Source organism: Ochotona princeps, chromosome 16, assembly GCF_030435755.1.
Source record: "Ochotona princeps isolate mOchPri1 chromosome 16, mOchPri1.hap1, whole genome shotgun sequence".
Taxonomy (NCBI): Eukaryota; Metazoa; Chordata; class Mammalia; order Lagomorpha; family Ochotonidae; genus Ochotona; species Ochotona princeps.
In genome coordinates, this window is record NC_080847.1 from 58174157 (window position 1) to 58195788 (window position 21632).

General features: G+C 53.4%; 2 protein-coding genes across 6 annotated transcripts; both read right to left on the reverse strand.

Moving 5' to 3' along the window:
* Positions 1-1394: 1394 nt before the first annotated feature.
* On the reverse strand, positions 1395-9657 carry SLC27A5 (solute carrier family 27 member 5). The gene is made up of 10 exons (XM_004596911.4): positions 8178-9657; positions 7659-7868; positions 7162-7320; positions 4371-4495; positions 3458-3652; positions 3273-3363; positions 2475-2673; positions 2217-2314; positions 1904-2034; positions 1395-1817 (listed from the first exon to the last, which is right to left on the reverse strand). Exons 1-10 carry the CDS (start codon positions 8863-8865, stop codon positions 1641-1643), a joined length of 2073 nt encoding a protein of 690 aa, XP_004596968.2. The 5' UTR covers positions 8866-9657; the 3' UTR covers positions 1395-1640.
* A 413-nt stretch (positions 9658-10070) lies between these two features.
* On the reverse strand, positions 10071-14920 carry ZBTB45 (zinc finger and BTB domain containing 45). 5 transcript variants are annotated; one of them, XM_058674902.1, is made up of 3 exons: positions 14781-14920; positions 11603-12884; positions 10071-10842 (listed from the first exon to the last, which is right to left on the reverse strand). In XM_058674902.1, the coding sequence occupies exons 2-3, from the start codon at positions 12882-12884 to the stop codon at positions 10586-10588; spliced, it is 1539 nt and encodes a 512-aa protein (XP_058530885.1). In that variant the 5' UTR covers positions 14781-14920; the 3' UTR covers positions 10071-10585. The 5 variants fall into 5 exon arrangements, with proteins under 5 accessions (XP_058530885.1, XP_058530887.1, XP_058530886.1 ...); XM_058674904.1 differs by having other exon boundaries at positions 14622-14906; XM_058674903.1 differs by having other exon boundaries at positions 14643-14905.
* Positions 14921-21632: the final 6712 nt, after the last annotated feature.

The window sequence follows — 21632 nt, forward strand, 5'->3', positions numbered from 1 at the left end:
TCTGTTCTGGTGCTCGGATTCACCAGTGGGTGATGTGAACTGGTTCAGCCTGGTCTGCCCCTGACCCATGCCAAATGTATGCCAGTGGGAATCTTCCCATGGCCTGTTCTGGACTGTTTCCTATCATGCTACTAGCGCTTACCTGCAGGGTCTGTGTCCTGCCAGAGGAGTTGCCCAGGCTCCTCCATCAGAACCTCTCCCAGTGCCACATTTCGCACATAGCAGTGGGTCCATGAGCCAGCCCTACTCAGTTCACCTCCTGTCCTAGCAGGAACAGTGACTTTTCCTGACTGGCCTTCAATCCAATTTGGTTCTTACTGTTGGATGTTTCAGCCCAGCCATGGCTCGTCATACCCACATACAGCTCACACGTGGCTCAGTAGGGGCTGAAACCTAGCCTAGTCCGTCCCACATCTACCCTGGTCTTCCAGAGCACCAGATGGTGTTGGAAACTAGCCTGGCTTGGTGCATCCAATCCCAGCCACACTTGTGCCAATGAAGACTACAGCCACATCCAGATTAGAACGCAGCCTCATTCCAGCCTCCGCACTCCTCAGTGGGAATCTCAACCCAGCTAGAGTGTCCCCTTAGCTCCCCAACCGGGCCTGTTCTCAGCCATAGATTGCGCGCATGCCAGTGGGTGCTCTGACTCAGTTTGGCACAGCCCCTCTCCTATCTTGGCCTTTGCCTTAGATGCTGTGGCTTAGCGTCCCTGGCTCATGCAGACCAGTAGGTGCAGGAGCCTAGCTCAGCATGACCTGTGCTCCATCCTGATTTCTAATTTTGCTTGTGGGTTAAGGTTAGCTCAGTCCTGCCCGGTCCACCCCGTTCCATTACCAACCCACACATTAGGCAGCCATTGGAGCTACTTTACCCAGTTTGTCCGACCCCTAGGTCTGGACCATGTGTTCACCAGCAGAGCTATGACACATAAGGGGAAGTTTCCCAAGTTCCTCCACTTGACCCACTCCCAGACCCAGTTCTCATACATGCCAGTGGGTTTTATTATTGCCTGTTTTCTGCTCTGTGTTCTCACGTAGATACTTGCTATAAAAACCCCTCATTTATTTTCTTCGATGTGCTTCTTGTTCATGGCAACAAGTGGCTGCCTGACTGAAGAATAAAAACATCTCACTCATCTTGGAGTCTTGCTCAATTTCTTTGAACCCCAACACTGGAGGTTTCCATATCCTGATTGCTGGATTTCCCAGGAGTTTCCTGTTCCCACCTTTGAAACCTGCTGTATGGCTTTAGCAGGATGGCTCACCTCAGAGGCTCCTCTCAGGGGCCTACTGACCCAGGGTGAGCCACTCCGAGGCCACAGATGGTGACATGGGCTTTCTCTGCTCCAGTGGCTGAGGGACTGGCTAGCTCCTCCAGCATCCTTGGCCTTGCCCACACAGGGCTGGGGTCTCTGAAGACACTGGGAGCCCTAGAGGAAGGTCCCGCAGCACTGCATCCTGCACTTCTCCATGCACACAAACACCAATTTCTGGGTACACATTCAAATTTATTGTTGCTATGCTAACAGGCCCCATGTCATTTCCAACTGTGGGGCCAGGCTGGAATGCATAGTAGCCACAGAGTTGGGATCAGCATTGGTCCCTGCTCCTTCAGATGTCCTGGGGTTGGCTGGGTGGTCAGAGCTTCCAGGTCCCCTCACACACAGCCTGGTACGTGTCTGCTGTCAGGGGCCGAAAGGTCTGGGCCTGGTTGTCCAGTATAAACAGGGGGTCACCAATGATCTCCATGTTGAAGCCCTCTTGCACCAACTGAGACTTCTTCAGCTTGAAGGTGCTGGTGATCTCCAGGGTGTCCTACAGGGCAGCGATGGTCACTCCATGATGGGGACAACACCCTTAGGTGCAAACCCTAGCACCATTCCACCCAACTGTGTGCTTACCTGGATGCGGATGAAATGTGGAGCAGCATAAGTTGGGAGCCAGGCACGGACATGCTGGTACAACTCCTGCCCATTGAAAGTCCGGCCAGGGGCCAGCTGCACGGCTGCCATGCCTATCTTGCCTTCACACCCTGTAGCACACACTGGTTACTTTGGGTTCACTCACTTCACAGAGCCCCCAAATGACCTTTACTGCCTGTCTCAGCTCTGCTCCTTGGTGAGCAACCAGCCCTGTCTCAAAACTTTCTGTGCTCAGTTATTCTCCCCACCAGCAAAACTATTGCAGGTGTGAAATGAGGCCCACTCTCCTTACCTGGCACAGGCACGCCATAGACATTCACTTCCTGCAGGAAGTCCACAAGGTTCAGCACGCTCTCCACCTCCCGGGTAGACACGTTCTCACTCTTCCATCTGCCAAGGTGGAAGCTGCTTTGAGGCCCTGCCTCCCCATGGGACCAGGAGCCCTTCAAGATGGGGAACTCACCTCCCTCCCCACACACACACTGCAAGTACCCTAAGCCAACCCATCCCAGATCCAGAAGGCCAGCTTCCAAGACACCCCGCCCCGCACCGGAAGGTGTCTCCAAGTCGGTCTTGGAAGTAGAGGAATCCTTCCTGGTCCATGACCAGTACATCCCCGGTGTTGTAGTAAATATCGCCTTCTTGGCGCACATGTTGCACCAGTTTCCGTTCTGACTGTTCTTTGGGCCCGCGGTAGCCCATGAAGGGGTTGCGGCGTAGGACCTTAGTCAGGAGGAGCCCTGCTTTCCCTGGAGGGGAGGTGGGAGTAGGAGCAAGGTATGAACGCTGAGCAAGAACGTCCAGAGCCCACCAGCCCTCCACTGGAGATTTCCAGCATGGTGGGATTCTGACCCAGCACCCTGCCAAAGAGAGGCAGGGAGAGAACAAGACAGAAATGAGAGAGATGCAGACACAGAGAAATAGGGAAAGAGAGCAGCAGATATCCTTGGGGGCAGGGGCAGTGGACACAAATCCAGCAGCGTTCAACAGGGCACCAGGAGCCTGAAACAAGAAAGGAGGGAAGAGGAGTAGCCAAATGGTGTGGGGAACAAAGGGGTGCAACTAGTGCCTTGCATGGTCCTGTGAGAAGAGATGGGGAAAGGAACTGATACCTGGGAGGATGTGGCCTCCACAGAAAGCTAGAGAGAGCAGCTCAGATGGATGCCCTGAATCCTTGCCAGTTATAGCAAGAGAGCTGGGCAGTCACAACACTGAGAGGCCAAGGACCCCAGGCAGTGGCTGGACAGGCCGGGGACCCTGATTCCAGATGTCCTCGCTAGCCACTGCTCCCTAGGCCAAAGGAGAGATGTGGATGTCTGCCACAGCCAAGGACATCCCCAAGCTTTACCTGGCCTCACAGGGATGCAGAATCCTCGCTTGTCCCTCACAGGCTCCGCTGCCTCAGTGTCAAACTGCACGAGCTCAAAAGGAGCCAGCATCTGCAGTGGACAAAGTGGGAGCTCTGGCAGAGGACCTGTGGCCCAAACTCAAAACAGGAGGACCCCCACCAGTCTGAGCAGTCCACTCACGCACTCGAAGAAAGCAGCTCGTCTTGCCCACGGCCCCACAATGCCCTGGATAGTTGAAGAAGCCAGCATTGCCCTCGGTGGAGCCATAGGCTTCACAAATCCGGATGGGACCAAAGCGCTGCTGGAAGGCCTTCCACACGTTTTCCCGGAGTCCATTGCCAATCGCCAGGCGGACTGAGTGTATCTTGTCATCTGGTTGCTACAAGGATATCCCAAGGAGGATGAGGAGACCACCTGGGGTATGCCTAGGAACCCTTCCATCAGGGAGGAGGGAATGTTTTACCTTGGGGGTTGCCCGGACAGGAATGGGAGACCTAAAACTAAAAGATCTGCCCAGGCTTCTCACTGGAATGTAGTTACTGAAGGCATTGCCTGCCAAAGTCACCCAAGTACCTTGCCCATGGGAGTTTACTTAGAGGGTTAGCTAAGGATGGTGGGAGGCCTCATCTGCAATCCTACCCAGGGATAGTTACCTGGCCCTTTGTCCCGGTTCCCTGCCAGGTTACTCGCAGATTTTTATCTGGAAGATCCTTGGTATCTTCAGGTATGTCTGAAAGCCTTTCCCTAGACAGGTTCCCAAGAACCTTTCATGGGGATGGTTCTTCAGTGTACCTCTAGTAAATTTGTCCTGAGTCACATCCTGTTCTAGTCACTACAATTATTTAATTCATTTTGTTTTTGTGTTTCTCTTCTGGGCAGTACCTCTTTTCATTTTTTTTTTCCCAGAGAAGAATACTGGGAGTGAGAAAAGCATCACCTGCCCAAGGCAGCACAGTTAGTTGTCAGAGGAATCCCCAGGAGAAGGCTTGTGTGGAGCTCATCATTGGGGAGGACCCCACTCGTGGCCCTGACTTTAGACCTTTACTCTTGGTGGCATCAGGGATTTCTTCCTTCAGGTGTTCGTCATGGTGCCTCACCTGGGGAACATTACACAGGTACCGCAGAACCTCGCCCACATACAGAATCACAGTCACGCCATGCTGCCGGCAGTCTCTCCAGAAGTTGGAGGCGGAGAACTTGGGGACCAGGACACAGGTGGCTCCTGGGAGGAAGAAGAGGAGGGGTTGTCAAGTTACGCTTCCTGTGAGAAGCTGCTGTAATCAGCAGACTGCTGATGAAACATCAGTCGCTGGCAAGGTGCTTAGCACAAAGGTTAAGATGCCACTTGGGTGTCAGTCCTGGTTCCCCTTTCATCCCAGCTCCCTGCTAGTACACACTGGGGGGGCAGATGACAGCTCAAGCACTTAGGTCCTTCCCACCTGCTGGTGAGACCAGGATTGAGTTCTAGACTCCTGACTTCTGCTCTCATTAGCCCTGGCTGTTGTAGAACAGCAATTGGAAGACCTCTCTCTGTCTCTTTCTTCCCCTTTTTCTGATTCTCTGTCTTTCAAGTGGAGTTTCCCTCTAAGCCCCTGGCCCTTCCCTAATCAGAACATCACAGTCAGGACTGTGCTAAAGTCCTGCCTGCATACTATGCAGAAAGTTCAGTGGCTGAAACAAAGTGATCACTGCTAACTAAGGACTTTGGATGTTATTTTTCTTTCTTTTTTTAAAAGATTTATTTTGTTTTCATTGCAAAGTCAGATATACAGAGAGGAGGAGAGATAAAGAGGAAGATCTTCTGTCTGATGATTCACTCCCCCAAGTGAACAAAACGGCCAGTGCCGCGCCGATCTGAAGCCAGGAGCCAGGAACTTCCTCCAGGTATCCCACACGGGTACAGGGTCCCAAAGCTTTGGGCCGTCCTCGACTGCTTTCCCAGGCCACAAGCAGGGAGCTGGATGGGAAGTGGAGCTGCCGGGATTAGAACCGGCACCCATATGGGATCCCGGGGCGTTCAAGGCGAGGACTTTAGCCGCTACGCCACGGCGCCGGGCCCTGGATGTTATTTTTCAAAAGATTGAGTTAGGACCCAGCGTGATAGTCTAGCGGCTGAAGTCCTCACCTTGAACATGCCCGGCATGTTCTTGGCCAGGAACCAAGAAGCCCATCCTGGTTTCCTACTTAGCAGGCAGAGACAACATCATCCAGAAGCTGAGACAGAAACAAGCAGGACACAAACTCTGCTGTCCCATGTGGCGACTTAACCCACCGTGCCACAAGGTTGGGCTCCCTGCAGTTGTTTTTTGAGTATACAGTCTCCTTTCTTTTAAATAAACCCTCCTTGCCTGCACACCTTTATTTCTACAACTTGTCTTCTTTCCCATGTGAAGGGAGTGGTTTGGAATAGCCCCAGCCGAGGCCTGGGTGTCCTGTCATCCGTGACATCTAGGTTGGAATCCCAGCTTCAGTTGTAATCCAGTCTCCTGGGAACGTACACCCTGGGAAGCAGCAGATGATGATCAAATGCTTGGAACCCTGCCATCCTTGGGAAAGACCTGGATTGAATTTCTAGAGCCAAGATTTGGCCTGACCAAGTCCAGCTATTGTGGGCATCTGGGGAATGTAGCAACCATAGAGGATTCTCTCTCTCTCTCACACACACACGTAGATTAAAATAAACAATACTTTTATAAAGCCCTGCCGACTAAATATCAAAATCCCTGTACCTGGGTCCAGCACGGTGGTCCAACAGCTAAAGTCCTCACCTTGAATGAGCTGGGATCCCAAATGGATGCCAGTTCTAATCCAGGCAGTCCCACTTCCCATCCAGCTCCCTGCTTGTGGCCTGGGAAAGCAATCAAGGATGGCCCACTGCTTTGGGATCCTGCACCCGCGTAGACCTGGAAGAAACTCCTGGCTCCTGGCTGCGGACTGACTCAGCTCCAGCTGTTGTGCTCACTTGGGGAGTGAATCATCAGACAGAAGATCTTCCTCTCTGTCTCTCCTCCTCTCTGTATATCTGACTTTGCAATAAAAATAAAATAAATCTTTTTTTTTTTAATTCTCCGGCAGAACTCCCAATGGCAGGCTTGAAAATATGTTCATTGCTACTGTCACTAACTCTGTTATGTTAGTCTAAAATTGAGATATTTTCAGGAACTTCAAGACTCGATCAAAGAAAATTGATACCCACTCTACCCAGGTACCCAGACAAGAGCCTACCTTTTGCCATTCCAAAAGAAACATACCAGCCCTTACACTGACCTTGGGCCACAAATTGCACACAAACCTGAAACCCATGAATGAGCTAGTCAGGTACTCTTCACCCCAGTTTGGAACCCCAAGAGTCATGTCAAGGGATTCGTCAAGGGCTGCCCAGCTCCATCCACCAGCCTGATGCCAGTGACTGCTGACTGTGAGCTAGGCAAGTGGAGCCAGCTTGGGGGGTTTGTTTCTGGTTTTATTTTTCAAAGACCTATCGATTTTCATTGGCAAGGCAGATTTACAGAGAGGAGAGACAGAGACAGATCTTCCATCCACTGGCTCACTACCCAAATGGCTGCAACAGCTAGAGCTGAGCTGATCAGGAGCCAGGAGCATCTTCCAGGTACTCCAAAGCCATGGGCCACCCTCCACTGCTTTTCCAGGCCATAAAAAAAGGAGCTGGATGGGAAGTAGAACAGCCAGGATTTGAGCTGGTGCTCACATAGGATGCCGATGTTTACAGATGGAGGACTAACCTATTGAGCCACATGCTGGCCTCCAGTTCTTGGATTCTACAGTGACTCCTACAATAGCCTTGGGTTCTCCTATGGCATTGTCTTGGCCACCTCACCCTGACACTCCAGTGACCCCAACTGAAGGGATTCCCACAGAACAGCTTACCAAGCTCTAAGCAGCCCAGGAGCCCAAGAATAAGGCCCATTGTGTGATGCAGAGGCAGGACCACATACACGATGTCATCAGGTGTGACCCCACACAAGGATAGCATTTGGCTTATCTGCAGGATCTTCTCATGTGTGACAATAGCCGCCTTTGGGAGCCCTGAGGAGTGACAGATGAGAATGGTGAGGGGGTAAGAGGGGTGGGTCTTCATAAGCCTGTGTGTAGGGTGAGCCTCTGAGGGTAGGCAGCTATGGGGACATGTTGTTGGTTTCTGGTGGAAAGGAATGGGTCAACACCAAAGTTCAGTGAGGATTTCAGTAGCTGTTCTGTGGGCAGAGGTGGGATCTTGGCCCCAGGCACGCAGGTCACACTGCGAGTCCAAGGTCCCTGTCAGAGGGCAGTGTAGATTTCACAAGTTCCCAGAAACACAGGACAAGGCTGGGGTTAGGTCAGGGTGAGCATGCAAAGGTTAGGGCCAGGGCTGCAGGCGCCCTCACCGGTGGTCCCTGAAGTGTAGATGTACACAGCAGGGCTCTTCCGGGTGATCTTGGCACGCAGGTCAGCAGGCACTGGCTTGGACGATGCAGTATCCAGGGCAGCTCCCAGAGCCCCCACCCCTGGTGTAGGGGAGCTAGGGCTAAAGTAGAAGCAATGGACGTTCTCGGCCTGCAGTTTGGGAAGCACTTCCTCCAGGCTGTCCTGGAGATCTGCACGGGTAGAGAGGAAACTGAGACAAGGCTCACCCTGGAGGCCACAGGGGCACCTGAGGCCAGAAACAGGACAGAGGAGTACTCAGCAGACAGGACTTCTCCATTGTGAGTAAAAAGGGTTAAAATGGCCATTGTAAGGGAAGGAAAATTTTAAAACTGTACACCTCAGGTCACCATTGCTAGTGGTAATGGATAGAAGCAAAGGGTTCTTTGTCCAGCCTTTCCCCACAAACCTGGACCCCTGTCCTACAAACCACCCCTTGCCCCTATGCCCTTCCAGCTTCTACTGGCCCCAGGGGCCCTTACCTGGGTCCACCAGCAGCACCTTGGCCCCAGAAGCCAGCACAGAGTGCGCCAGTGGAGGCCCACAGACCTGTGGGTTGATCCAGGCCACTGGGCAGCCCAGTTTGGCCAGCCCCAGCCACAGACTCAGACCAGGAATGGCATGAGAGGCCAGTACCAGGAGGGCAACAGGTTCCCCAGCAATTAGGCCAGTGGAGCCGCCCAGATGATCCTTCAGAGTCCATGCTGCCTGGCAAGCCCTGGCATCCAGCTCACTGAAGGTGAGAGAGCAAGCCCCAGGGCCTGTCCACACCAAAGACACACGGCCAGGGTGTACTTGTGCCTGCCACTCAAAGGTATCCACGAAGGTATCAGGAGGCTGCCGATTGAAGCGTTGCCTAACCCGCAGGCCTAAGAAGATAACCTTGAGCACATAGGTAATGTCTGAAGGCAGCCAGCGTAGACCTGGAGGTGGCCGCGGGGGTAGCAGCATCAGTGCAATGGCCGCAGCTGCCAGGCTCACCCAGTGGGGCATCCAGGGGCTGAGCCAGGGTTGCACCAGCACAGCCAGGCCAAGCAGCATGCAGCATGTGGGGTCCCCCAGGAGCCAACGCAGGGCCAGGGCCACGGCTGCGGGCCACAAGGGCTGTGCTAGGACCCACAGCAGAAATAACAGCAGCAGAAGACCAGCGAGTTGTTGCCTGCCACCCATAGTACCAACTCTTTTCTGGAACGAGTGGTTGTGAATGCACAGGCTTACTCTGTCTCAATGCCCCCTGGCTCTTATGTCCAGCCCATCCTCTGCCCAGGAGGCGGTGGCTCCAGCTCTGCTGGCAGTGGCTGCTCTGGGTCCAGAACTCTGCCCCCAGCTCTTCTCTTCCTCTGTTTTGCTCTGCCTGTTTACCTACCTTATCAACCCTGTTCTTCCCCAGAGCGCCATCCCCCTCTCTGTACCCGCAGGTCTTTGTCCCCTGGTCACCACCACCAATCTTCCTGGTGTCCAGCTGGCTCAGTCCTCCCCCGAGGGCTGGCAGCTGCCTCCCATCCATACCTGTTTTGTGGCAGGAACCTGAGATAAAAGAATCCTTGCCCTTTTGACATGTTCCTGCAAGTCAAATAGGACAGCAACAACAGGACAAGGTAGAGCTGACCCCAAACATCGCCTCATCTGTGAGGAGAGACCTAACTGGACTATGTCACTTCTCTCCAATGATGGAGAGGAGCCTGGCTTCCTTCCAGGTACAGAGCACCTGTGCAGCAAAATATCTGCAGGAAAATTCGCACTGCCTGAATTCAGATGCAGCCCTGTCCTTACTCATGTTCCCATTCTCTTGACTCCACCCTTGGCACTGGTGGAGATTGAGTGCTGGAATTGGGGAGACTGAACTCGCCCTCACATGTGTGGCTGGAACAAGACATCCCCTCACCACTGGGATGCAATCACAGAGCGAGATCTCAGGAGCCACCTCAGGCCTCTGAGTCCCTCAAGACTAGAGTCCCCTTCACCAACTCCTCATCCTCAGAGCCGGGTGCCTGGGTCAGGAGCTGCCAGTGCACCAGAGGCAGGTAAAGTGATACCAAGGCTCTTGGAATGCCAGAATCAAAGTTTTTCATCTGCATGCGAGGTTGGGACATCTTGGGTGGGGGTCTAAAATATACTTGGTGACTGGGTTTGGGGTCTCTCTCATGGCCCACTTCAAAAGAGCTGTCCTGTGCCCCTCCCACCCACAGGATCAAATGCTACAGGAGAACTGAGTGTGGTCACATACCCGGGCTGCCACAGTGCCCAGAACTGAGTCCTGCATGCTTCAAGAAACACCCAGGGAGGTGGGTGTGGTGGCAGTGGTACTGCCCAGGGATGGGCACCTTGAGTGCCAGTAACCATAGCTTAGCACTGAGCTCAATGCCACACAGGTATGTCTCACAGCTCACCTTGTTTATTACAGCGAGGGAAATCCTAGTGCCAGCCCCATCGCATGATAGGTGCACATACGAGCCTTCTGAAGCACCCCCCAAGAGAGACAGTTGCTCAGGACATCACCAGCCAGACATGGGGGTAGGGGAACATTCCACACCCCACCCCACCAGGGAACAGAGCAGACACAAACCATTACCAGAAATACAAGTCCAGAACCAGCTGCAGGGATCAGGGCATCCAGTTCTGAGGAGGCCGAATGCCCCTCCTCCTAGTATCCAAGAGGAGAGGCACAGTGGGGCTGGACTCACTCAAGGTCAGGTGTAGGAAAAGGGGTCGGAAGGAGGAGAGCCTATGCTCCGAGAAGGGCCTGGTATGATGGAAGGAACAGAGTCAAGCTGTGGCTGCTGGAGCTGCCAGGCTCCAATGGACAGACAACCAGTCATGCAGTAGGTATAGTCCACCATGAAGGGGTACGTGGATTCCCAGACTGGAGTGGCCAGGATCCAAGCCCAAATCAGGGTGCAGGGTGTGTGGCCAGGTGGCGCTCCAGCAGTGTGCGGTGGGAGAAGACCTTGCCACAGGCTGGGCAGGGTGCACGTTCCGGCCGGTGGGTGCGCATGTGCACATTGAGGGAGCTCTTCTGCGTGAAGCGCTTGGCACAGACTGCGCACTGGAAGGCACGCACTCCGGTGTGTGTGACCATATGCTTGAGTAAGTAGTCACGAAGAGAGAAGGATCGCCAGCACACGGCGCACTGGTGCGGCTTCTCCCCTGCAGATGACAGGACCAGCCCATGCAGATGTTAGTCCACAAAGCTTGGGGGGTTAAGGGGCTTATCTGATAGAAGCCTCCATTCTCTCCAGAACCAGCCACCATCCTGGGAACTCCCGCCTGTCAGGGAACCTCCCTCCTCGTTTTGGAATCCCCTGCCCCTTAGGAATGCACACACACACCATGTGCAATATGCACACATGCACACCATCCCCCCAAGACCCATGCCGTCTCACTGAGGGTCACAGACAGGCATCCCCTCCCTACCCAATCTCACAGGGACCCTCCCAGCACTGGGTTACACCTGTCTGGAACTTCGGGTGCTTATCCTAGCTGCCCATATGGGTCTCCCCTCAACCTCTGAGAGGCTTGAAGCCCCTCATCAGGCCCACTGACTTCCAAAGCACTTCTCCCCATCCCAGTAACATCCCCTCTGTCAAGACCCTGTCATCAGCTTTCCAAAGGTTCTTGGCAGGGTTTCTACTCCCTAACCCAGTCTCAAGAGCTCCCCCCTCCCCAAGCGAGGACCCCATTCGGGGTTTCTCTGCCCATATGTCCTGGCACTTGGAGAATCTGACCACCAGGCTCTCTAGGGTTACTGCAGAGGAGCACAACTCTGCCAGTGTCTTTCCACCAGTCCCCAGCCCTTCCCTAGCTTTGGCTCTCCAAAGACCAATGGGCTTGGAAGCCTGTGGGTCAATGGAATTGTCTCCTTAATCCCACCCCACCTTCCCACCTGCAACCTGCAGCCCTGGCTCACCTGAGTGGATGAACATGTGCTTAGTGTAGTTCTTCCTGGAGCTGAAGGTTTTACGGCAATGGCTACACTCATAGGCTGGCGGCTCACCACCAGGGGCTCGAACAGGTGTGACTGAAGGCGCGGTGGTTGGAGGGGCAGGCTGAGCTGGAGCCTCCCCCAGCTGAATGTTGGGGGCAGCGTCTGGCTGGAGCGTGGGGTAGAAGGTAGGGGGAGGCCCCGGCGCTGGCCCTGGTGGTGTGGGAGGGGCTGGTGCAGGTGGCCCAGGGGCACCCAGGTGAAAGGGGAAGAGAGGAACAGGCGGCCCTGGGGTCTTCACGCTGGGAGTATGAGATCCAGCCAGGACGCAGTCAGGCGGAACAGGGGCCTCCACAGGGCAGCTCTCGGTAGTGGCACTGTCCTCCTCATGCCAAGCGGATACATAGCTCTCTGGAAACACGTCCTCAGTCACTACAGCCCCTCGAAGGAAGTCCCTACCGGCACTGCTGTAGTCAGTGAGGCCGGTGGGCACAGGGGGTTCCTCCCGCGCTCCGTCTGCAGTGGTGGTGAGGAAGCCCGCAGCACAGTCGGGAAAGGAAGGTGGTGCTTGGCCCTCTCCAGGACCACTGCCTTCGCCGTCCTCGCCTTCGCTCTCATCCGTCTCTTCCTCATCGTCATCACCTCTGTCCTCGGGGACCAGAGGCAGGGCCAGTGTGGGGTCGATGTCAGATACTTCCAACTTGGCTGGTGCTGGAGGCGCAGGCAGCTGCAGGCGCGCAGGCTGGCGCTGCTTACGGCTGTGCGCCATGCCCGGGTGCCCTGCAGGGCGGGCGGCCAATAGATGGCGCAGACGGTGGCGCAGCTGGGCTGGAGCCAGCGGTGGAGGCACGGGAGCGGGAAGGGGCGCGGGCGCGGGCGTGCCCGGCGCACGGGTGCGTGCGATAATCTGCGTGCACTCATCAATGACGGTCTGGATGCGGAGCACAGATGCAGCAGTGAGCACTTGCAGCGCTTCGCCCTGCGCCACTACCAGGGAGCCACTGTAGAGGAACTCGACAAGCTGACGCACTGTCTGTGCGGGCACCACGGGCGGCACGCGGATCTCCGAGTGGCCAAGCAGCAGCTTGTCCTGGAAGAAGGGCGAGCCAGCAGCCAGCACACAGCGATGTGCACGCAGGGAAGCCTCACGGATGCGCACAGTCACATCGCAGAAGTGCCCACCCAGCCTTTGCCCATTGAGGGTTTCCAGCAAAGAGCGTGAGAAGTTCTGGAGGTGGATGTGGTGTACTGCCTCTGCCGCTGCCATCTGTGTGGGATGAGTGGGTGGGGATAAGCAGGGGTCAGCCCCCATAAAACCCCTAGAAGAGGGTGGGAATACTTAGGGTCTGTCCCTACTCACACCTGTTCATCTCCCCACAGTGCACCCTGCCCCATCTGGACCTGCCCACCCTGTTCCCAACTCCAAGTGACCCCAGAGACCCTCACGTGTAACTGGCAGCCCCACCTCACCCTGAGCAGGACTCACTGCAGAAACACTGGCCCCCAATATCCACTGGCCGGCTGTGACTCCTGCCACCCCTGAATTCTGGCGGCCACATCTCTCAACATTAACTGGTGTCCGTAGGCACATCTGCCCCCTGGGCAGAGCTATTTGGGAGGTGCCTCATTAGCAAAGGGCTGAGGTAGAAGGTCAGGCATTAGCTTGGCATGCATTAGCCCAGAAGGTGTCCCAAGAGTGGCCATACATGACTCCGAGCATGCCTCAGGCCAGCAGGCATGGAGGTGCCTCCTTCAGCCCTGGTGGTGCTAGCTATCTCCATAGGGCCTATGGGACTCAGGGGGTGGGTATGGCACAGGGAAGAGGGCACACGGGGACGCTCCCAAGGGTGTGTGACAAATGGTTCACAGTGGAGCACCAGCAGGCCACAAGATGAGCAAGTTTGGACAATGCCCCCGCCTCTTACAAACCTGTGGCCACATAATCCCAGCACTGCACCAGAAAGAGGGGAGCCCCCACTTCTAGTACTCTGGGAATTTGAGAAACTGTGATGCTTTACCTGTGAGGCCAATGACCAGTGCTGGCTGGGACTCAGGAGTGCCAGGAGTGGGAGGTGAGCTCTCTCCCTCCCCGCACACATACCATGTATCTAAGCGCCTGAGGCTGAGTCTGTGCTCCGCTTATGGGGAGTCAGCAAACAACGACTCCAGGCCTTGGGTCCCTGCCACCCACAGAGGAGGCTGGAATGGGGTCTGCAGTTCCCAGCTTCTACTTAGCCCAGTTTGTTGTTTATCACTTGAGGAGTGAACCTGCAGACGTAAAGTGCGCTCTCTCCCGCTCTCTGCCTTTAAACAAAGAAAGTGCATGCAGGGATCATCTTCCAGAATGCCCATACCCAAAGTCTAAAGGAGGAGAATGGGGACCTAGGATGTACCCTGAGACGTGTCCTCTGCCCACCAGTCCCCCCGGCTCCAGTGAGGTGCTCCCCTTACTCCTAGTGCTGCACTCTCAGGACTCATGGGGTGTCAGACTCAATCCTTGGGGCACCTTCCATATGCTCTCGCCAGATCCGTCCCAATCCACACACCTGAACTACCCGGGCGGCTGCCGGCCTATTGATCCCGCCGCAGCCAGAGGGAGCCTGCGCGGCCGTCAGAGGCCAACCCTCCGCTCAGAGACCTCGACGGCCGGGAATTCCTCCTACGGCTCGAGCTTTGCAGGTGCTTCCGCAGGGACTCCGATCCGGGCCACTGACAGCGGGCGGACACTCCGGGGCTGAGGCCCTACCTTTTCTGCCCCTCGCTCGCCCTGTTCCCTGCAGGACCCCCGTTCCAGAGTCCGGGGACAACAGGGCCTTCGTGGCCGTCTCAGAACAAAGGCACCCAGGCCTGCCCTCCCAGGCCTGGCACCGAATACCTGCCGCCACGATGTCGCCCACGCCATGCACTTTGCTCCAAACACCCAGCCCCGTCCTCCGCGCCACAGATCGGTCCCGAGCCCGAGCCCATAGCCCCCTGTCTGCCCCCCGCTCCAGTCTCCGCCAACCTAATCCTCCCGCCTCAGTACCCTGGCCCGCACGGCGCCCTGATGCTGTAGCGCCCTCTCGCGTTCTCCACATGAGCTCCAAGACTAGCCGGGGCGCCCCACCGGGCACGCCAGGCCTTCCCCTAGGCCCTGCAGCAGGGGATGCGCGCCCGACCCCACCTCCGGCTCTTCCTTGGGCACAGACCCCGCCGCGACTGCCTCCGGCTCTGCAGCACCGAGGCCACGCTTCCGGGCCGCTACGCCGGCGGAACCCAAGCCTCGGCCGCTGCGGCGCCGGGGGGAGCGTTCCGGCAAAGCACGCTTCCGGCGTTTCTATGGAGATGAGTCGCGGCCGCCGAGATGCGCTTCCGACTGTCACTGGGGTTGGAACCGAGTTCGCCTAGGCTGTGGTGTCCAGGTGACCAGGCGGGGACCGGGCCTTAGCCGCCAGTCAGCGCTCCTGCCCCGAGAGTAGGAAGCCGGGCGCCCAATGCTTCCCCCACTGCCGCTCGGGGAACCGGCATTCTTCCCCAACAGGAGCTCAGGAGGCACTGACCCCTGTCCTGTCGGGCCCAAGCCCTCCCAGGCGCGAGCGCCAAGGCCTTTACTCACCCCGCAGGAAGCAGAATGAAGGGGGGAATGAGGGGGCGGGCCCTCGCCCTGGCCCCAACCTGCCGGCAGTGGGCCTGGGTCGCAGCCTGACTCTGGGACCACAGCGCCCACCTGCCCCAGAGAAGTGTGGGCAAATGAATGAAAGGGCCGTGCTGGGTGTGCTGCGCCGCCTCCTGAGAGGACAGGCCGTGAGAAGGGCTGTGCTAGGGCAGGACTGTCCAAGTCCACTCTAACCCTAACTGCCATGTGGCTTTCCCAGGTATGAAGTCCAGCAGGCCGGGTGCCTGTTCCAGGTTGGGCTGTGCTTGTGTTTGGAGGTCAGGGAGGGGAAAACACCTGCCAAATGCCAAACCGGGACGGTAGGTGATGCTCGGCCAGCCACTCAGGAGACCTGGACCGAGTTTCCAGAGAATACTTGGACTGAACCCAGCCTTATCTGTTGCAGCAACTTGGAGAAGTGGAGCTGCTGGGATTAGAACTGGTGCCTATATGGGATCCCAGTGCATTCAAGGCGAGGACCTTAACCATTATGCTATCGCGCAGGGCCCTCATTTTCTGCATTTAAAATAAATGAAGTTAGGAGCTGACACGATGGTATATAAACCAATGACTGCGGTACTGACATCCCATATAGATGCTAGTTTGAGTCCTAGCTGCTCTACTTCCCTTCCAGCACCCTGCTTGTGGCCTGGGAAAACAGCAGAGGATGGCCCAAAGCCTTGGGACCCTGCACCCACCTGGGAGACCTAGAAGAAGCTGCTGGTTACCAGCTTGGACCAGGTCAGCTCTGCCCAAATCAGCCATTTGGGGAGTGAATCAGCAGATGGAAGATCTCCCTGGAACTCTGACTGTCAAATTAAAATGAACAAATAGGGCCCAGCGCAGTGGTCTAGCAGCTAAAGTTCTCGCCTTGAATGTGCTAGGAACCCATAAGGGCACTGGTTCTAACCCCGGCAGCCCTGCTTCCCTTCCAGCTCCCTGCTTGTGGCCTGGGAATGCAGTCAAGAATGGCCCAAAGCCTTGGGACCCTGCACCCACATGGGAGAACCAGAGGAAGCTCCTGGCTCCTGGCTTCAGACTGACTCAGCTCTGGCTGTTGCGGCCACTTGGGGAGTGAATCATCTGATGGAAGATCTTCGCCTCTATCTCTCCTCCTCTCTGTATGTCTGCTTTTCCAACAAAAATAAATAAATGTTTTTTAAAAATCTGTATAAAAAATTGTATAAGCAATGGTGATTTTTCCCCCTTGAGGAGACATGCGTTGAAATACGTATCTGTGCTCCAAATAACAGCTACAAGCAATTCTTCTATTTTGTTTAAAGATTTATTAAAGATCTGATGATTCACTCCCAAAGTGACCACAACAGCCGGTTCTGCACCAATCCCAAGCCAGGAGCCAGGAGCTTCTGCATGGGAGACCTGGAGGAAGTTCCTGGCTCCTGGCTTCAGATCGGTGCAGATTTATTATTTTATTTTTATTGCAAAGTCAGATATACAGAGAGGAGGAGAGACAGAGAGGAAGATCTTCTGTATGGGGATTGTGAGAGAAGTGGGTATACAACAACGTAGTATTGCCCCCTCTCAGGTTCCAGTTGACGATGGGTGACCGTCACAGGTGGGCAGAAAATATTACATGGGTGTGGAAAGTGTGGCTTTCAAATTCCTAGTTCATTACCCAAACGAACTTGCTTAAGACCCCAACAATTTACAGAAACAAGCAGATACAGAGAGGAAGATCTGTCCACTGGTTTACTCCCCAAGTGGCTGCATCAGACAGAACTAAGTCAATCCAAAGCCAGGAGTCAGGAGCCTCTTCTGAGTCTGCCACATATATGCAAGTTCCCAAGGCTCTGGGCCTTCCTCCACTGCTTTCCCAGGCCACAAGCAGGGAGTTAGATGAGAGGTGGAGCAGCTGGGAAAATAAACTGGCACCCACATGGGACACCGGCGTATGCAAGACAAGCATTTAGCCACTGAGCCATCGTGCTGGATCCCCAATACATAAATCTTAAAAAATAGAGGGGTTTTCTTTCCTTGGCGCCCCCTTGTGTCACTATGGCAGGTGACCTCTCTTTCTCCTCCCCCTCTCTGTCTTATATAAATCTCACCTTCTACACTGAAATTGTTTGCATGAAAATTCTTTGGTGTGAGACAAGAATCTGCGTTGCTGTTATCTTTCGTGTCACAGTCTCTGCGACCCTGGGAAAGCAGTGGAGGATTGCCCAAGTGCTTGGAACCCTTACGCATGTGGGAGACCAGTAAAAGGCTCCTGGTTCCCGTCTTCAGATCAGCTCAACTCTGGCTGTTGGAGCAATTTGGGGAGTGAACAAGCAAATGGAAGATCTCTCCATATACTCTTCTCTTTCCGTAAATAAATAAATCTGTTTCCAATACAATAAATTGTCTTTAAAAAAAAAAAAGTGAGAGAGATGGTTGTGAGCATGGTGGCTCAACAGGCTAATCCTCTACCTGCAAGTGCTGGGATTGATACGTGTACCAGTTTGTGTTCCATTTCCACCAGTTCCTTGTTTACGGCCTGGGAAAGCAGTAGAGGGTAGCCTAAGTCCTTGGGACCCTGCATCCGTGTGGGAGACCTGGAGGAAGTTCTTGGTTCCTGGCTTCAATTCAGCCTAGCTCTGGGCACTGTGGCCATTTTGGGGGAATGAATCAGCAGACGACAGATCTCTATCTCCTTCTCTGGAAAAATTGCTTTCCAAATAAAAATAAATAAATATAAAGAAGAAGAAGAAGAAGAAGGGCCACAGAAAGTGGAGAAAGGGTAGTCACAAGACTTGTTTTCATTCCAAAAAGGCCTGTGAGGTTTTGGTTTCTGGAGAATGCTAGAGGACCTACCCAGGCCTACAAGAAGCCTATTGTGGTAGAAGCATTGGGTGGGTCTAAGCAAAATACCTTTAAGGATTACCTAAAAAGACATTAAGGGTCCTCAACAAAAGGGGGTAGAATGAGGAATATTTGCAAGAGAGAAAAAGAGTTAATGACCTTTAACATGTAAAAGACACTTGCTGGACAGGCCTGAGGAAGCAACTTAACCTAACTTAACTTCTTCCTCCTCTATCTGCTGCTGTTTCTGGAATCCACAGTGAGGAAAATGGAAAGTGAACTTGAACCCAACCTTCATTCATACTCTTCCAGATGCCGCCTTTCCAACTTCCAGAAACCAACTCCCTCAAGATTTCCGCATTTTATATGCATTATTTAATGATTGCTGCCAAATAACTTTGAGAAAAAAATTTAAAGATTTATTTATTTTTATTGGAAGGCAGATTTACAGAGAGAAGGAGATCCACTCCCCGAGGTTCACTCCCCAAGTGAATGGGCCGAAACTGCCAATCCGAAGCCAGGAGCTTAATCTGGATTTCCTACGTGGGTGCAGGATCCTAAGGCTTTTGGCCATTCTCCACTGCTTTCCCAGGCCACAGGCAAGGCGCTGGAAAAGAAATGTTTCTGTCAGGATTAGAACTGGTGCCCATGGCCCGGCACCGTGGTCCAGCGACTAAAGTCCTTGCCTTGCACGCGCCGGGATCCCATATGGGCACTGGTTCTAATCCCGGCAGCCCTGCTTCCCATCCAGCTCCCTGCTTGTGGCCTGGGAATGCAGTCGAGAATGGCCCAGAGCCTTGGGACCCTGCACTGGCGTAGGAGAACCAGATTAAGTTCCTGGTTCCTGGCTTCGGATTGGTTCACCTTCGGCCATTTGGATCACTTGGGAAGTAAATCACTAACAGAAGATTGTCCTTTCTGTCTCTACTCCTTTCTGTATATGCAACTTTACAATAAAAATAAAATAAATCATTAAAAAAAAAAACTGGTGTCCATATAGGATCCCAGTGTGTGCAAAGTAAGAACTTTAGTCAATGGCTACCACGCTGCGTAGAGTTTTTTGCTTTTTTAAAAGATTTATTTATTTATTAAAGATTTATTTATTGTTATTGGAAAGGCAGGTATACAGAGAGGAGGAGAGACAGAGGAAGATCTTCTGTCTGATGTTTCACTCCCCAAGTGACCGCAATGGCTGGAGCTGAGCCAATCCGAAGCCAGGAGCCAGAACTTCTTTCTGGGTCTCCCACGCAGGTACAGGGTCCCAAGGCTTTGGGCTATCCTCGATTGCTTTCCCAGGTCACAAGCAGGTACTGGATGGGAAGTGGAGCTGCCAGAATTAGAACCGGCGACCATATGGGATCCTGGTGCATGAAAGGCGAGGACTTTAACCACTAAGCTATCGTGCCGGGCCCAAATTATTATTTTTTTTTATTGCAAAGTCAGATATATGGAGAGAGGAGGAGAGACAGAGAAAAATCTTCTGACCGATGATTCACTCCCCAAGTGGCCTTGGGACCCTGCATTCCCGTGGGAGGCCTACGTGGGAGGATCCTGGCTCCTGGCTTTGGATTGGCTTAGCTTTGGCTGTTGTAGACACTCTGATACTGAACCAGTGGACAGAAGATCTTTCTCTGTCCCTCCTTCTCTCTGTAATCTACCTTTCTAATAAAAACAAATACATCTTTAAAAACACAAACACGGGCCCAGGGGCATGGCCTAGCGGCTTAAGTCCTCGCCTTGAAAGCCCCGGGATCCCATATGAGCGCCGGTTCTTATCCCGGCAGCTCCACTTCCCATCCAGCTCCCTGCTTGTGTCCTGGGAAAGCAGTCAAGGACGGCCCAAGGCTTTGGGACCCTGCACCCGCATGGGAGACCCAGAAGAGGTTCCTGGTTCCTGGCTTTGGATTGGCGCTTACCGGTCCATTGCATTCACTTGGGGAGTGAAACATCGGATGGAAGATCTTCCTCTCTGTCTCTCCTCCTCTGTGTATATCTGGCTTTCCAATAACAATAAAATCTTAAAACACACACACACACACACACGGGCTTGGCATGGTAGCCTAGTAGCAAAAGTTCTTGCTTTGCACACTCTGGGATCCCATATGCATGCCAGTTCTTTTTTTTTTTTAAGCATATATTTTTATTGCATTTCCTTTTTAAAAAAACTAATTACATTGCATTATGTGATACATTTTTTTATGCACTGGGATTCCCCCCGCCCCTCCCAAAACCCTCCCCCCACGGTGGATTGCTCCACCTTGTTGCATTTCCATAGTTCAAATTCAGTTGACATTCTTTCATTGGAGGTATTTACCAAGCATAAAGTCCAGCATCTTATTGTCCTGGTAAGTTTAATGGTTTCTTGGTGAGACCATCTCTAGTCTGAAGTTAGAGCCAGCAGAGTATCATTCCAATCAATTAAAAGTCCCAACATAATATTTCCAACCATTTACAACATTATGGCATTAATTGACATGGTATTGATTAACCAATATGTTAATAGGAAAATGCAGGTTCTCAACCACAACCTGTGACTTCTTCATAGACATTTCAATTTTGGTTTACATTCAACCGTATTCTATACACCTTAAAATGGCTTAGATTGCTATTCAGCTGTCTCATGCCTATTTTAATTTTAGTCTTTAGCAGTTTATAGCAAAGAAGCATGATTTCGCTGAACCTGGCTGTTTTTCTGAAGGCAGGAGCTAGGAGCTTCTTTTGGGTCTCCACGCAGGTGCAGGGTCCCAAGGCTTTGATCTGTCTTTGACTGCTTTTCCAGGCTACAAGCAGGGAGCTGGATGGGAAGCGGTGCTGCCAGGATTAGAACCGGTAACTCCATGGGATCCCAGCAAGTGCGAGGTGATGACTTTAACCACTACACTATCGCGCCGGGCCCAAAATAAACAAATCTTAAAAAAAGAATAAACACACACACATTGAAAATTTCCAAAATAGTTGGAGCTGGGCCAATGTGAAGGCAAGAGCTTGAAAGTTCTTCCGGGTCTCTCACAGAGGGGCCCAGTACTTGGGTCATCCTCTTGGTTTTCTAGGCACATTAGCAGGGAGCTGCATGGTAAGTGGAGCAGCTAGGCCCCCCATGGTATGCCAATACTGCAGGGAGTGTGCAGAGTGACTCAAATACCTCCATAAAGACCTCAGTCATTTTGTCCGGCTTCCCCCTTTCCCACAGCTCCTGAAATTTGTGCCAGTCTGGTCATTCACCAATGAGATGTAACCTCATGGCATAGTACCTGAGAACTCCACCTGCCAATTTCTTGCGGCCCCTCCCCCTAATCCCTGCCCACGTAGCAATCACCTGTGATAGTCTCAGTCACTTGGTTGGATACGCCATTGCATAAAATTTGTATTTTTAAATATTTTTAAAAAATATTTTTAAAAAAGATTTATTTATTTTATTACAAAGTCAGATATACAGAGAGGAAGATCTTCCGTCCGATGATTCACTCCCCAACTGAGCCGCAACAGCCGGTGCTGCGCCGATCCGAAGCCAGGAACCAGGAACCTCCTCCGGGTCTCCCACGCGGGTGCAGGGTCCCAAAGCCTTGGGCCGTCCTCGAC